The 14,499-nt window shown below is 46.1% G+C and overlaps 1 protein-coding gene and 1 long non-coding RNA gene across 2 annotated transcripts; one reads left to right on the top strand and one right to left on the bottom strand.

Moving 5' to 3' along the window:
- The first annotated feature begins 354 nt into the window (after window positions 1–354).
- On the top strand, window positions 355–13,483 carry zgc:195001 (uncharacterized protein LOC567531 homolog). Its single transcript, XM_035397490.1, has 5 exons — window positions 355–473; window positions 9,932–9,964; window positions 10,371–10,433; window positions 12,041–12,183; window positions 12,513–13,483. Exons 1-5 carry the CDS (start codon window positions 452–454, stop codon window positions 12,921–12,923), a joined length of 672 nt encoding a protein of 223 aa, XP_035253381.1. The 5' UTR covers window positions 355–451; the 3' UTR covers window positions 12,924–13,483.
- On the bottom strand, window positions 7,908–10,419 carry LOC118216393. The gene is made up of 2 exons (XR_004763013.1): window positions 10,344–10,419; window positions 7,908–8,971 (listed from the first exon to the last, which is right to left on the bottom strand). It is a non-coding gene; the product is annotated as an uncharacterized LOC118216393 (long non-coding RNA).
- Window positions 13,484–14,499: the final 1,016 nt, after the last annotated feature.

Raw genomic sequence — 14,499 nt, 5'->3', positions numbered from 1 at the left:
CCGCTGGCATCGTTGGTGAACACAGGTTTGAATTCCTCTCATCCGTAAACACGTTAGTAAAAGAACTGTGTGGTGCAGGAATTCTGGAACAGTGTGTGTGTCTGTGTGTTGGGGGAGGGGAGGTATTGATGCATAGGGGTGGCCCCCTTGGTCAATCAGACATACTGAAGCAGGACATGCTCACCTCCATCTTTCCACTCTTTCAAAGAGACGCTTAAGTTTCACGAGGCTCAGATGACAGAGCCCAATCCAACGCCACCTCCACATCCGTCCCCCCCACCCACCAACCCACCCATCCCCAAGCCCCCCCCCCCCCCCCATTTCCCTCATTCCCTTTCGCCCCAACCACCCCCTCCCCTTTTTCCTGAGGGAATAAGAGTTTCCCCCGACGGACAGACGGACAGACACTCGAATTAGGAGACCCTGTCTTCAAGTGCCCACAGACTGCATCATGCCCGAGCCTAAGAAAACAGGTAGGACTCCAATCGCAACCCACAAGCGTAGGAACGCACACACACATTAATCAATACACACACTGTATGAACTGCTGCTGTGTAGTTGACCACTCAGTCTGAGGGAATGGGCAGGAAATATGGCCAGTGTGTCTAAATATGACATCACGTTTTCAGATGGTACATTCGGGTGAGGCAATTCCCTATTCATTTTGTCATCTGGGATACAGAGTGCGTTCACAGTTGCGTTTTTGTATTAATTGGATGATTCAGCACATATCATATGAAGATATATCACAGTCGCAAGGAGATAATACTAAATATTTGAAATGATAAGAGTATGAGATTATCAATATGCCAGAAGGGTAACTGTTGGAGTACCCAGTTAGTAAAACAAAAAAAAAGCTTGTTACCTGCAGCTATGTAGCCAGATGAACAGATAAAACGCAGATGAAGATTTCAGTGTGGAGCTAGCTATCGCTCCCTGTAATATGAACATACAATAGATACATTTTGCAATGTAATAGAGTGATACCAAGTCTGAAGCTTTGCTAATGTTAATATTAAGTGGAAAGTCTTGGAGGATGAGTCATGGTAAACCGGTATTGCGCAGACCATGGAAGTCACTCCACAGAAACACACACTGGAAAAGAGAGAGCGTGACGCTTTTGTTTCATGGTGATAGAATATGGTTCCGTTTGCGTTTACTGTATGCACAGTGCATTGCCCTAAAAGACCAAAGAGAGGAGCAGGACGCACAATGTCGACACTCATCGCGGTTGGCGACTCCGATTACAGCAAAGATTAATCGCCTGCTCAATCCAGGAATGAAATCGAACACTGATGACCGCATTCAGCAGTGGAACTGCAGATTTCACCCAACATAATTACACAATCAGGACAGATCGCTCTGTTCAGTGTGTTATTCACACAAAAGTACGAGTGCGGAATTGCAATGGTATACTGGTCTGTGTGCCCAGTAAAGAGAAGAGTAAAGAAAACATCTTGTGAAAGCGCTCTGGGAAATATGTGCAATACAGACCCTTTGTACTGCTAAATTCACAGTGTAACAACGGCTTGTGCACAGTGTACTGAACCACTTTCTCTTTACAGTTAATAAACAGTAAACAGAGTCAATCAGCTCTGTACTGTGTTCAGTGTGCTTAGTTGAGCACCAGTGAGACTTATTGTGATTTTACCAAACTGTTCCAACATGTGTTGGAATCTGTCTGATCAGAATATGGTAGAATTTTTCAAGTGTACGCATATGCCTCTATCTCTCTCTCTCTCTCTCTCTCTCTCTCTCTCCCGTAATCAGAATCTCTGTAATTTCTACAGACCTACTGGTTACCTTTCTTTTTGGACACATTGTCAGCACTGAAAAGCCATTGAAAACAGACTCATGATATCCCCTGTGATATCTTATCTACTACTGAATAGTTCCATAGAAAAGGGACACGGCAGAGACTCTTCCACTGAAGATGCTGTAGTTCTGATGAAGCGGCTCTATTTATAGTAAAAATAACAGGTATTCTGAGCTTGAAAGCCAGCCTCTGCAGTCGACATGGCCGTCTCTACTTGAGCTGTTAAATTCAGTCAGAGGGGTGTCCCGCAAATGGTTGACAGGACCTGGGCTTTTCCCCGTCAGTCACGGAGGGCGTGAGGGAATGGGAAATCTCTGAGCGATTCGTAATCCATTCCTGTTTTCTGGAGCACATCCACATTGCGCTTTTAATATACGACCAAGGTCATTAATCTCCATTCAGCACTGATCAGACGGGGCCTTCAGTGGCCGATGTCAAACACATACTACACTTCTCATGTTCTTAATATACAGCCAGGCTATGTATCTCCATTCAGTCCTGATCAGACGTTGTTTTGAGTGGTTGATGCTTAATACATACCATTTCTAATGTCCCTGAAGACAGAAGTGCGCTATGCTACCGTGTCAAACAGAAGCATGCTATGCTACCGTGCTAAGAATCCCAGTATGCTAATCATGCTAATCAGTATGCTAAGGGCCTCCCTGACTGACTGTCTGCCTGCTTGGGTCAGGGAGGCCCTTCCCAGGGGTAGCATAGCACACTTATCTCCGACTAGCACAATGGGATTCTTAGCACGGTAGCATAGCATTCCTCTTTCTGCTTAGCACACTGAGATTCTTAGCACTGTAGCATAGCATGCCTTTTTTGACTAGCAAACTGGGATCCTTACCATGGTAGCATAGCATGTTTCTATCTGATTAGCAAACTGGGATCCTTACCATGGTAGCATAGCATGCTTCTGTATGATTAGCACACTGGGATCCTTAGCACGGTAGCACGGGGATAAAATGGCAGCTAAGAGCTCATCACTAAGCATTTTATGTGACATTTATGATGTGATTATTTTGTTGTTCAATAACCAGGATATTTAGTTTCAGTTACACCACACTTCACCTCTCCCTCTCTCTCACTTCCAACATTCTGATTCCTGATGTTCACCCTCATCCCTTTACATTCTCCTCTTTCCTCCCTCAGTCTACGCCCCCCGACCACCCCCCCCCCCCCCTCCCCCTCTCCCACCCCGATCAGTTCTCTCCTCTCACTTTCCTGGAAAACTTCTCCTCTCTCTCTTTCATGTCCCTCTCCTATTTCTCTCCTTCTTTTCACTCCTGGCACCTTCTTTCTTCACGTATTCCTGCCCCCTCCTCCACTTTATTCCAGTTTTTGTCATATTTTTCACTTCCCCCCCTTTTCCTGAAGAACCGTCAGGGAAAACGTTGCTCCTGCCCATTGTCCCAAAACCCGAATCCAAATTGGCACACTCCCCTCATTGCTACCGTCTGCTCTTTTTCATGCGCTCCCCTCTGTCTTCCCCTCTAATGTGCATACATTGCTCTCGGTCTCCGCCCTCCTCTCCCTGGCTCCCGTGTTAATGAAGAGCGAAAGGGTCCACAGTAACCCAATCCCCCGGCCGGGGGAACCTCTGCCCTCTTATTTCTGGGAGGGCCCCCCCGGCTTGATTTTGCCACCTGATTTATACTTACTTAGCGCAGCATTTACCGACAGCGACTACAAGGCAGCCTGGAAGCTCTTATTTCAGAATTATCGGAGCGCCCGCGTGGTGCGGTCCAGAATTCTGAGTATTTAAGGCCAAATATAACCACGAGAATGACAGGGCAGGGTGAATTTTCATCTTTCAAAGAAAAGAGCGTCCTGTTGACTGTGTCGGTCCAGCTTTATCTCAGGTAACTTGCCGTTCGACAAGTCATCCACCAATCTGTGAACTTTGTTTCACGTTAAACCAATCACCCGTGATGGACTGTTTTTATGTCTCTGTCCCCCCGGTTCCTCTTTCATCCACCCCTCCCTCTCCCCATCGCTTTATTTTTACCCATGAATCATTCCGTTGGTCCATTTGCCGGTTTCGTCTTGTTCCCCTCCTGGTTACCGTGTGACCGGGGCCGATGTGCAGCCCGGGCTCCACCCTCCTCTTGTCTCCTGTTGTCGGGGACCCCGCTGGGAAGTGACTCAGTGGAAATGCTGATCATCTCTCCGCCCCCCACAGGCATCTCAAACCCGATACGGACGGGCGCATTTTCTCGCATCGGGGGTCGGGGATCGCGAGCGCGGTCCGATAATCTACTTTTCTGCAGCGTCAGGGGGTCGTTTGCCTTACCTGGAAAAAACGCTCGAACCGCGAACCCACCTGTCAGCCAGGGGTCGGGGGCTTGTCTCCGTTTTTAGGGACGAGCCTCCAGCACATGGGGGGGTCTGGTAGCCGGGCGCGCCATTCTCTGATGGCTGGCCAGCAGCGATGAGCCAAAGTACACTAAAACCTCCCTTCTGACAAAATAACGAAACAATACGAAATACCTTCCAGAACATTCTGTCTGGAAACCAAAACCAAAATGCTGGAGATGTAGGTTGCTTTGTTTTTTTCCACCGTGGTAACGAACTAATGCACACACATGCAAATACACATTTCAAATACGCATGTGAATTTGTGAAATACTCCCCCCCCCCCCATTCATCTCAGTGCTCTTACCCTCACCTGTTCCCCTTGTTTACATCTATATTCCTCTGTCTCCCAGTCAATCTCTCTGAGTGTCTGTTTATCCATCTGTCCATCATAACGGAGCTTTGCCACTCATCTCTGTGTGAGCCATGGGGATTTCCCTGAAAGATCAGGTCCAGTCAGCCGCGGAATTTCAATCTCTCCTGCCTCGTTCTCTCACTCCCTCTTAATAACCTGGCCTGTGTCTATAATCACAAGGTTACCCAGCCGTCTTATGCAACACCTCCCTAAGATCGCCGCGACTCAGGGTCAGGGGGGTCGCATTGGAGAGAAAAACTACAAATAAAGTTAATGAATCTGCAAACTGGTTGATGAACATGTGCTTATCTGTGTAAAATTAGACGGCTGCACATAATCAAATTTTCCAGCATCATTAATAATAACAATATAAGTGTTGCTGCAACACGCCTCTTCCCTGTCAAACAGATCACGTTTCCATCCCTCTGATTTTTCACCACATCTGTGACAATAGCATATTGTTATTTTTATCAGCTTATGAGTTTTGACAGCTTCTACTCATATTTATTATTGGACCCTATGTTCAGCACCACAGGCGTCACGGTACAGCCAGAAGGTACCTTTATCTTTCTGTGTGGAGTTTGCATGTTCTCCCTGTGTCCCTCCAGGTACTCTGGTTACTCCCAAAGACATGCAGGTTAGGTTAATTGGAGAGTCTAAATTGCTCCTAGGTGTGAGTAAAATGGAGTGTGTGTGTGTCCTGCGATCGACTGGTGAGCTGTCCAAGGTATGTTCTTGCCAATGCATGCTGGGATAGGTTTCAGCACCTCCCAGGAATAATCGGGTATAAATAATGGATGGATGGATGGATGTTCAGCACCTCCACAAATAAGGATTAGCTTATAATATTTGGGAGATTTTCTCATTTTAGGATTCTATTTTGATACGACCACACCTTTCCACATCTGAACCATGCTGTAATTCCTTCAATAACAGTCAAAGAACAGCATAAAAACATCTGGATGCAGGTAAAAGGACGTCTGGCTCACAGGTCTCTGGATATTCTAATCTTTGAATCTGAGTTTGAACACTACTTGTCAGAACAACTGCTACAGGAAACACATTTCTGACTCTTTCCTCATGACCTTTCTGTGATGCTCCCTGTAGCCTTTTAAACTCCCTACTAATACACTCCTCCGCTCTGCAGTCTCCCCAGCCCCTCCTCTCACACCCTCACAACCCCTCCTCCCCTCTCCTTCACTCCCCTCTCTCCCTTTAAGGGAGGATTTTGGGAGAGCAGAGCCGAGAGGTGATTGATGGGGTGACCTGTCATCGCCCTCATCGGGTCCCAAGCTCGGATGACCTTCAGTCACTCTCCCTCTCTTCCACAACACGACTTTTACTTATTTACTTAGCCTTTATGGGCAGCTCGTGGCAGCGTGCACATGCGCCGGTACGCCTCAGCACGCCCGCAGGGCTCTGTGCGTTTTAAGGGGAGCGCTGTGTTGGGGAGGTGCCATCGCTCAGCGCGTCCCTCAGAGCAGTGTCCCTCCGAGTAGCGTCCCTTCTGGTTCAGGTTCAGGTTCGACATCAATCTCCGCGCCACGGCGAGCGTTACACCGCACCGCTCCACACGCTGTCTCAGCACTGCGCGGCCCCAGCATAGTGTCCATTCCAGTCATCGAGTGTCTCTGTGCAGGGGCGACCATGCCGGGCACTGTGGATTCTCCATGCTGGGTTATTTATGGAAAACCCTCATTGCAGCAAAATTCTATTTCTAAATTCTGCCTGTAGCTTTAATAATGCCAGGACCTTCTTTTGTCAGGAATTTGTTTGCACAGGGGGCATGTCTTGTAACAGTGCCCAATTTTGGAATCAATAAACTTGTAACAACGTGTCACAGGGCGTAATCGTAAACACAGTCTTTGCCCCATGTCTCCGGAACATTCCGCCTTACGTGGACGCATGTCCCTCCTATCCTCTGTGTGGTTCATGGTGCCTTTGAGGAGGTATTGCCTGCTTAAGGCTGTCCTCCAAGCTTCTTTCTTCTCAACCATGAATTCCTTTCTGCGGAGGGGGGTAGTAGTCTGCCCATTCTGCCAACTCGTGTTGCCATGGCAGTGGGTATCGATGGCTGCCGGTGGCGCCAGACTAGTCTTACAGGGTCGGCAAACCAGAGACCGTTTCAACGTTTTTCGGATTTTCAGGGATTTACACAAGCCGTCTCAGACGTCTGCGCAACACCGCATCCGGGTCCTTATCTTACCAGAAGGAACAGCGCCAGTCCACGATCTGCTGAGACGAACCAGACTTGATAGTCTAAAACTTGAGGTGTCAAAGCACCTCCAGAGAGTGTCTACGGTCGCGAGGGAGGTGGGGGAGGGGATGTGATGTTCTCTTTGCCAATCCATTCACATGTGGACCCCAGTATGGGTGTCCCCTAACTCAGTAGTGCCTATTGGGGATCTGAGTAAAGAGAGTGCATTTATGCTTGTGGGTTCTCTCTTGAGAGAGCGGCATGCTGAAGATGGCAGCCTCATTTGGGCCTTCAGCCATAGGGCGACCTGGTGATGAGCACGTTCTCCACCCCTCTCTCCCCGTCCCGTGGCAAGGCCTTCGCCGCAAAAAAGGACTCTTCCCAGAATTCTGAAGAAAGTCAGCATTCCGAAAAAGGACAGACGGGGTTTGAGGAGCTGGAGAGCAGTGCGGTTGTTATGACCAAAGTGCCACCTGTCTCCGACCAGCTACCCGGAGGTGTCAACACCGCCGAGGCGGGCAGAGTCATGGATTGTCAAGAAGAAGCATTGGAGCTGAACTCTCGAGGCTATCGGGTGGCCGCCACAAAGACGCGCTTTCTTGCCACCCGAGAAGGCCTGGCCGTGAACGAGTCACGCGGAAACTTGAGTTCTCACGTGTTCAGGTGTGTGTTCCAGGCGGGGGGGGGGCCATCCGGCGGCCATTTTATGGCCATGGCATAGAATCTATGCTTATAGGGAATAATATAGTCCAATAAATAATATAATATAAATTCTTCAGACTATACCTGGACTAAGTATCTATCACCACTCACCACTGAGATCATTTATATCACTTAAATCCCCCTCTTTCATGTTACACATGTACCTTCATCCAGCACTTATATTGTACTTTGTATCATTACCTTGATGTTGTAGCTTGTCATGCCTCCTAGTGTGGTTAGGTCAGAGTTATGTTTACTGTATGAACTGGACGTAACGTGTTCATGGCTATCTGTTACAAAATGAGTATTGTACCTTATCGGACCTGTGTTTTGTAGTTATTCCAATAACCTTCTGTATGCACTTATTGTGCGTCCTTTTGGACAAAAGCGTAATGCCAAATAAATGTAATGTAATATCAATACAATACTACAATTCAGTGCGTCCAGGCAAACACAAAGTGAGTGAGCATCACAACATATACAGTAGCTTACTCTCTTAACATCCTTTGAGTTACATGGAATGCTACACTGCCAAATTAATTCAACATCAATTCAAGAAATCAAGCCTCACAAAAACTAAGACCTGACTCCCTGGATGAGGTACGAGGGAAATGGGTAGTTTACAGCTCATAGCAAATTCAATACAAAATCATTTTTTAAAATGTGTTGTAAATGTGGATACGCAGAATGTTCACTGGGTAACACTCAAAGTAAACATCTTTAAATGTTCCAGCCTATTGGTACTCTAAATCTTCTAAACCGGGAAGCTGACCCTGCAAAGCTCGGTTGTAATCTGGTGCAAATTGCATTACAGTATATCCTTTAGTCTTGGTTATGTAGTCCTTTATCATTGCCTTGGAGCTCTAATCTGTTTGTAATGACTGCCCTAAAAGCCTTGGATGTTAATTTAATTGACGTTAAAGGGTTTTTTTCCTGTTAACACTGTTTCCACGGTTACAGGTGCGAGGCACATCACACCTTCTTCACTCGCCACCACCGCGCGAGCATTATCGCCTCTCTGCGCGGTTACACACAGGGCTGTTTATTCACCTGCCTCTGGCCCTGGTACTCACATGGTCCAATCTGGGGGGAGGGGGTGTAAACCACAACCTGGCACTCGCGCAAACTGTACGTCACCTAGGAGATCATTGCGGCTCGCGAAATCCATACGGTTGAAGCGGTCGGGGGAGTTTCTAAATTAAAACAGCGGTAATGGAAGACCGCGGCGCCCCGTGCTCCCTCCTGGCTTCGGCACATCTGTAGTTAAATCGCGGACTGGCAGGCGGTTTCCAGTGATTGTATTTACGACGCTTTACAGTCTTTAAATGTTACCGAGAGCTTTTACAGACAATTCCGCAACCGTACATTAACAGGCTCGCGGGGTGCTGACAGTCGGTTGCTCGGAAGAGGCAGCACATGTCGCAAAGCGTCCCAGGAATTTGCTGCAGTGCCACGGTCGTCGTGAATTTACTGTTGCGCTGAGTGGCTCAGTCAGTGGGTCTGGTTTTATGCTCTTCTGTGCAGCCTTCGCTGTTGTTGCTTGCTGTCAAACAGAAATTAATTAAGTCATCAAGCTCAATATTCTACTATGTGAGTAAAATGAGCCAATGAGCAGAGAGAAAACAGTGAGAGATTCTGAGTAGCAGCAGAATGTTGCTCTTGGTTTTATTTCAAATCTTAAATTAACCTTTATTTTACCAGGAAGGATTTAAGAGCACATTACATTGCTGAAATAAAGATGCTAGACTAGCACACCTAAAAAAAAAGATGAACTTGCGCAAGAGGAGTAGGGAGATAGGGAGATGGGAAACACCAAACAAAACACCACGAAAAACACTAAACTAAAATGTCCTCTAAATATCCTCCCCCCACCCCACCCCACCCCCCCTCTGTCAAAAGCACTGTGATTTGTGTGCGTGTAGCGCATGTAATTTTAGGCAAGGCATGCGTTTAAGTGGTAATTCTAAGCTGGGCTGGTATGAGCAAACTACATGAAGCACTGCTAACACCTAAAGCACTGCATAGCGCACATGCCAAAGGATGATGTAGAGCATGTGACGGAGAAAGGATAAGAATAATGGCCTAACTCACGGAATTACGGTGTCCTGCGAAGGACACGAAGCCTAGCCCGGTTGCCAGCCCCAGAAGTAACTTGATCCTTCCACTCTGCGGATTGCGCTTGATGATAAATGCTGGCGAAAAGCTCCTGTCCTTCACACGCCTTAAGCCAAGCCTGTATCTGTTCATATGAGACCACCATCGTGCATATACTCTCACTTTCTTCAGTCAACATCTGTCCTTAATGTTGGCTCATAGCTAAATGCGCTGGTCTTCAAAATTACAAAGCCAGCAGCCTATGCACAGCAGCTTCAGTACTGGCTACAGTGCTGTTTACATTTTTAAAAAGCTAATAACTGTATTTATTTGTAAATACAGTTTTAGAATGGATGAGAATAAAATCTAGGTCTGTGCATTTAATTGAAACCTTCTCTTCTCTTTATAGGAAGGAAATCAAAATCTGGAGCTTCTGCAGCAGGTAAATTGGCTGGAATTCTGCAGCACATACCACTCATACTAACGTTTTTGGCTGCATGTTTCTGTGTTTGTGAGCCACATAAACTGAAGTTACTGGATTGTGAAATCACGGTTCTTTCTGTCACTCAGAATCATTCTGGGAAAAGCCGTTCTCTCTGAAACAGCTGGTCTCTTGTGTGTGTGTGTGTGCTTGTGTGTGCGTGTGTGTGTGTGTGTGTGTGTGCGTATGTGTGTTTCTGTGTGTGTGCATGTGGTGCCTGCGTGCGTATGCGTGTGTGTGTGTGTGTGTGTGTGTGTGTGTGCGTGCTGTTTCTGTGTGTGTGTTGTTTCTGTGTGTGTGTGTATGTGTAGCTGCTGTGCAGTGGGTAGAGCAGGCTTACCTCTGTCTCCTCTTTTCTTCCATGCAGAGAAGCTTCCGGTCTATGAGCCGAATATTCCTGAGCCCACCACCCGAGCGGATCTTCTGAAATGTAAGAGAGTGATTTCCCATTTGGTCAGTCCGTCCAAACGTATCAGGCTTTGGTTCCAACCATGCAATTACACACCTGATTCTACTGATCGGGTTGCCTAGCAAAGTTGTTGATTAGTAGAATCAGGTGTGTGTAACTGCTTGGTGGGAACAAAAACCAGCATGCACACCGGCCCTTTCTGGATAAGACTGAGGACCCCTGCTTTAAGTTAGCACATTACACTAAACAAATGAAAATGGAATATGTCTTAATTAATATGTTAATTAATAATTAACGTAACCAAAGGAGAAGAAGAAGGCTCATTAATAAATTTTGCATAGTAATTAACGATCATTAGGGGGTCACAACTGTTCCCTCAGGCTGCGACAAGTATTTACATATTGTTCAGGATAATTTTAGCTAATTTTAACCTTTCCTCTTCCTACATGATTTGGTGTTAATGTATTTATTTCTCTCCCTCTCGCTCAATTCCAATTCAATTAAAGTGAAAAAGCTTTATTGGCATGACATATGCCAATATATATGTTGCCAATGCTTTACAAAAAACACATTACAATGTATACATAAACTGCAATACAATATGTCATGAAATATAAACAAATAAGCATTTAACAAATACATGCAAATACATAAACTAAAAATGATTAGCTGTAGAATAATGATAATTAATTTTAAAAAATTGACAATTTTGCATAATATTTAATGATCATTAAGGATCACAGCTGTCTCTCAAGCTGTGGCAGGTTGCTACATATTGTGCAGCCAAATTTTGGCAGCACCGTTCCTCTCCCAGGAGAATCTGAATTTGCAGTAATTCGGGTAGGTTTGAGGAAGTGCGGCTCAGTCTCTACCTGCTCTTTGTTGCAGTGGGAGCACAGCCTCTCCTCCCTGGGCAGCCAGGTCTGCCTGTGTCAGCCTGTCTCCGTCGCCAGGCTGTGCTCGCTGAGTCTGTACTTCCTCAGTGGTTTCCTTAGCTTGTGGTTTTTCCACTGTGGTCAGATGGTCTTCCACAATTAATTCTCAGTTTAGGGCCAAATAACATGCCAATTTGCTTTGATCGTTTTGAGTTTTCCAGTAAATAATGTAACTTTGTTTTTGTTGTGTGATGGTTTGGATGATTCTAATTGGATTATTTGGAACAGGGCTGTTGAGGGGGCTCTGCTCTGAGCTCAGTTCTTGGCATTTCAGGGCCTTGTAATGGTCAATGGGGGTCGCTGTCTTTTTTTTTTTAGGTCTTTCCAGAATTTAATGGCTCTTTTTGAGTGTTAATGAGTAGGAGATATCGGCTCATTCTAGCCTGCATGCATTGTTTGGTGATTTTCTCTGTACATGGATGAAGTTTTTACAGAACTCTGCATGCAGGTTTTCAGTTGGGTGCTTATCCCAATTTGCTAAATCTTGCTTTGTAAGTGGACCTCACACTTTGCTGCCATATAGTGCAATTGGTTCATTTACTAGATTCAAATATTTTGAGTCGAATCCTATTTGGTATAACCATTTTATTTGTTTATTTATGGCATAATCTCCCCCCTCCCTCCCCCTTCTCTCTCTTCGTCCCTCCCTCTCTCTCTTTCCACCCTTCCCCCTCCCCCGCTCTCCCCCCCCAGACTGGCTTCCTCTCTGCCTGGATGACAGGACAGCTCAGAAGATGCTGTGGATTTCAGAAGGGGGCAGCAAGGTGACGCGTAAGGAAGACGAGTCCGTGTGCCCGTACCCCAACAGGCCTGAGCGTTTCGACCACTCGCCACAGGTCAGCCCCGCCCGTCAGAGCGTCTGCTTCATTCACTTACCACTTATCCGTCTGAGAAGCCTCATTTAACCAGGCTAGTCTGGCTAGCCATGTCTCCACCGCCGTGCTAACGCCGGGCTAGCCTGCGCTGCCACTTCCTGTTTTTCATCAAGTCACTTTCAGGCAATGTGCTGGATCATCCGTGTGCCTTGTTGGACCAACCTATCAAAATGAACTCGCAACCAGATCCAAATGAAGAGATTGCCTGTCTGCATGCAGGTGTTTTCAGTGACCCCCGCCTGCCTCCTGAGTCCCTCTCCCCCTCCCTCCCTTCCCTCCCCCTTCCCCAGGTGCTGTGCAAGGAGGGCCTCTGGGGCATCCGGGGCTACTGGGAAGTGGAGTTTTCGGGCTGGGTGGTGATCGGGGCCATGTACGAGGGTGTGGGGCGCAAGGCCCAGGACGGGCCGTGCGGCCTGGGGGAGAACGAGGGCTCCTGGGGGGTGGGCTGGGCGGGGACCAGCTACCAGGCCTGGCACAACAGCGAGAACGTGGACGTGGAGGCGCCGCTCACCCCCGTCATCGGGGTGTACCTGGACCAGCCCGCCGGCGTCCTCAGCTTCTTCGCCGTGACGGGGGAGGAGGAGGCGCAGAAGGAGGCCAAGCTGCTCCACAGGTACAAGGCCTCCTTCAAGGAGCGCCTCCTCCCGGGCTTCTGGGTGGGGACCAACTCCCACTGCTGGATCCGGAAGAAAGCAGAGTGAGCGAGGGAGAGGGAGGGGGAGGAGAGAAAGAGTGAGAGAAGGAAGGAAGGAAGGAAGGAAGGAAGGGGGGAAAGATGTGTGTAAGCTGCGGAGGGAGGGTAGTGAGGCGGAGTCCTGATTGGCTGGGGGAAAGGGTAGAAAATGAAAAATAAAAAACGTTTTAAAAAATGTAAAATATATGGGGGATGGGGATAGTACGGAGAGTATGCAGATATTTATGGAATGACAGAAGGGTGTTTCTTTCTCCTGTTTTAATAACTGCATTCTTCTAATTCCTCCTCTGAAAAAATAAATAAATAGTGATTACAATGATGGTGATCAAAGTATATGGCTGTTACATTTACTACCATTATCACTGTTTGGTATTATTGCTACAGTATAATTACAGATTACAGTAGATTACTATCTATGTACGATAGATATACTATTTTAAAATTGTGTTGGTAAAATTATGGAAATTGGAGAAACTGCTGTTTTGTATCTGAAGTGCCAGTATTCATGAATGTATCCACATTTTTGGGAAATTAAGTTTATGAATAAATATGAATTTATGAACCATTCATTGTGCATTGGGTAATATTCTGTCATATGGGTGTGGATCATCAGATATTGGACTTAGCATGTTTGGACTAATTTCTTTTTTTAACAGCTTTTAGCCTGATTCCCATTTCACATGCAGAATGGGTCTGTTTGATTTTGCAGTTGCCAGGAAGATATGACAAGGTGTGTAATGTGAATATGTTTACACAGATGATTTTTGTAGAGCATGGTTTAAACTTGTAATAACACTGGTAGAATATCACTCATATTTCTTTACCTTGACTTGTTCTGAATGACAAAATGATGCAAAATTAAAATTTTCAGCACTTGCAGAACATGTGGCACTGCTCTGAAAAAATGTATGGCTAACCAAGAATGGACACTTATCTAAATTGCTTTTTCTTATGTATGAACAGGAAGCCAAAGAATTGTGTCAATTTAAATATGCAAAGGATAACTGTCCTATTGGCCTATCCAGGGTCTGACTTTGACGGAAGAAAGAACTGCAAATTACAGTGCTATTCCTGTTGTAAAATACATATTATAACATAGGATTACACTGTATACAGGATTAGGAAGAAAATACTATTGAATCTGCCTTTTAAAAATGTATTTTCTATAGAGAATCATTATTATGCATAGACTTAAATTCTTCTCTGTGGATACCAAGCATCTGATTGTGACAGAAAACATTTGACATGAGCCAAATGAGGAATAAAACTGGGGAAAAAACGAGATTTCAGTTGGAGAAAATTTAGAAAATATTTTTTAAAAATCAGAGGTCCATTACACAGAGACAGATTTCAACATCGTTGACGCAAGAAATGCAAATGAATGCACATCTGCTCGTAGCAGATTGCATGATGGGACTCCTGCCTTCCTCTGGCTCAGCGTGGCTTTTCTCAGTGTTACAGAGCCTCTGCTGGAGATCTGAGGTACTGCATGCTTTAAAATCTGCTAAGCCTCAATGTCAGGCTCTCATCTTAACATTGCTTAAAAATGAAAAGCTTTGGGTTTTCACACAACTGTGCTGAAA

This window comes from Anguilla anguilla, chromosome 17 (assembly GCF_013347855.1).
Source record: "Anguilla anguilla isolate fAngAng1 chromosome 17, fAngAng1.pri, whole genome shotgun sequence".
Taxonomy (NCBI): domain Eukaryota; kingdom Metazoa; phylum Chordata; class Actinopteri; order Anguilliformes; family Anguillidae; genus Anguilla; species Anguilla anguilla.
Note: the sequence above shows the minus strand (reverse complement) of the source record. Positions and strands in the feature narration are given on the sequence as shown.

Bases quoted from the DNA above. Each gene is read 5' to 3' on its own strand.
- zgc:195001 (XM_035397490.1), top strand. From the start codon at position 452: ATGCCCGAGCCTAAGAAAACAG. The intron at 9,965-10,370 runs GTAAATTGGCTG...TCTTCCATGCAG, and splicing joins ATCTGGAGCTTCTGCAGCAG to AGAAGCTTCCGGTCTATGAG. The intron at 12,184-12,512 runs GTCAGCCCCGCC...CCCCTTCCCCAG, and splicing joins GTTTCGACCACTCGCCACAG to GTGCTGTGCAAGGAGGGCCT.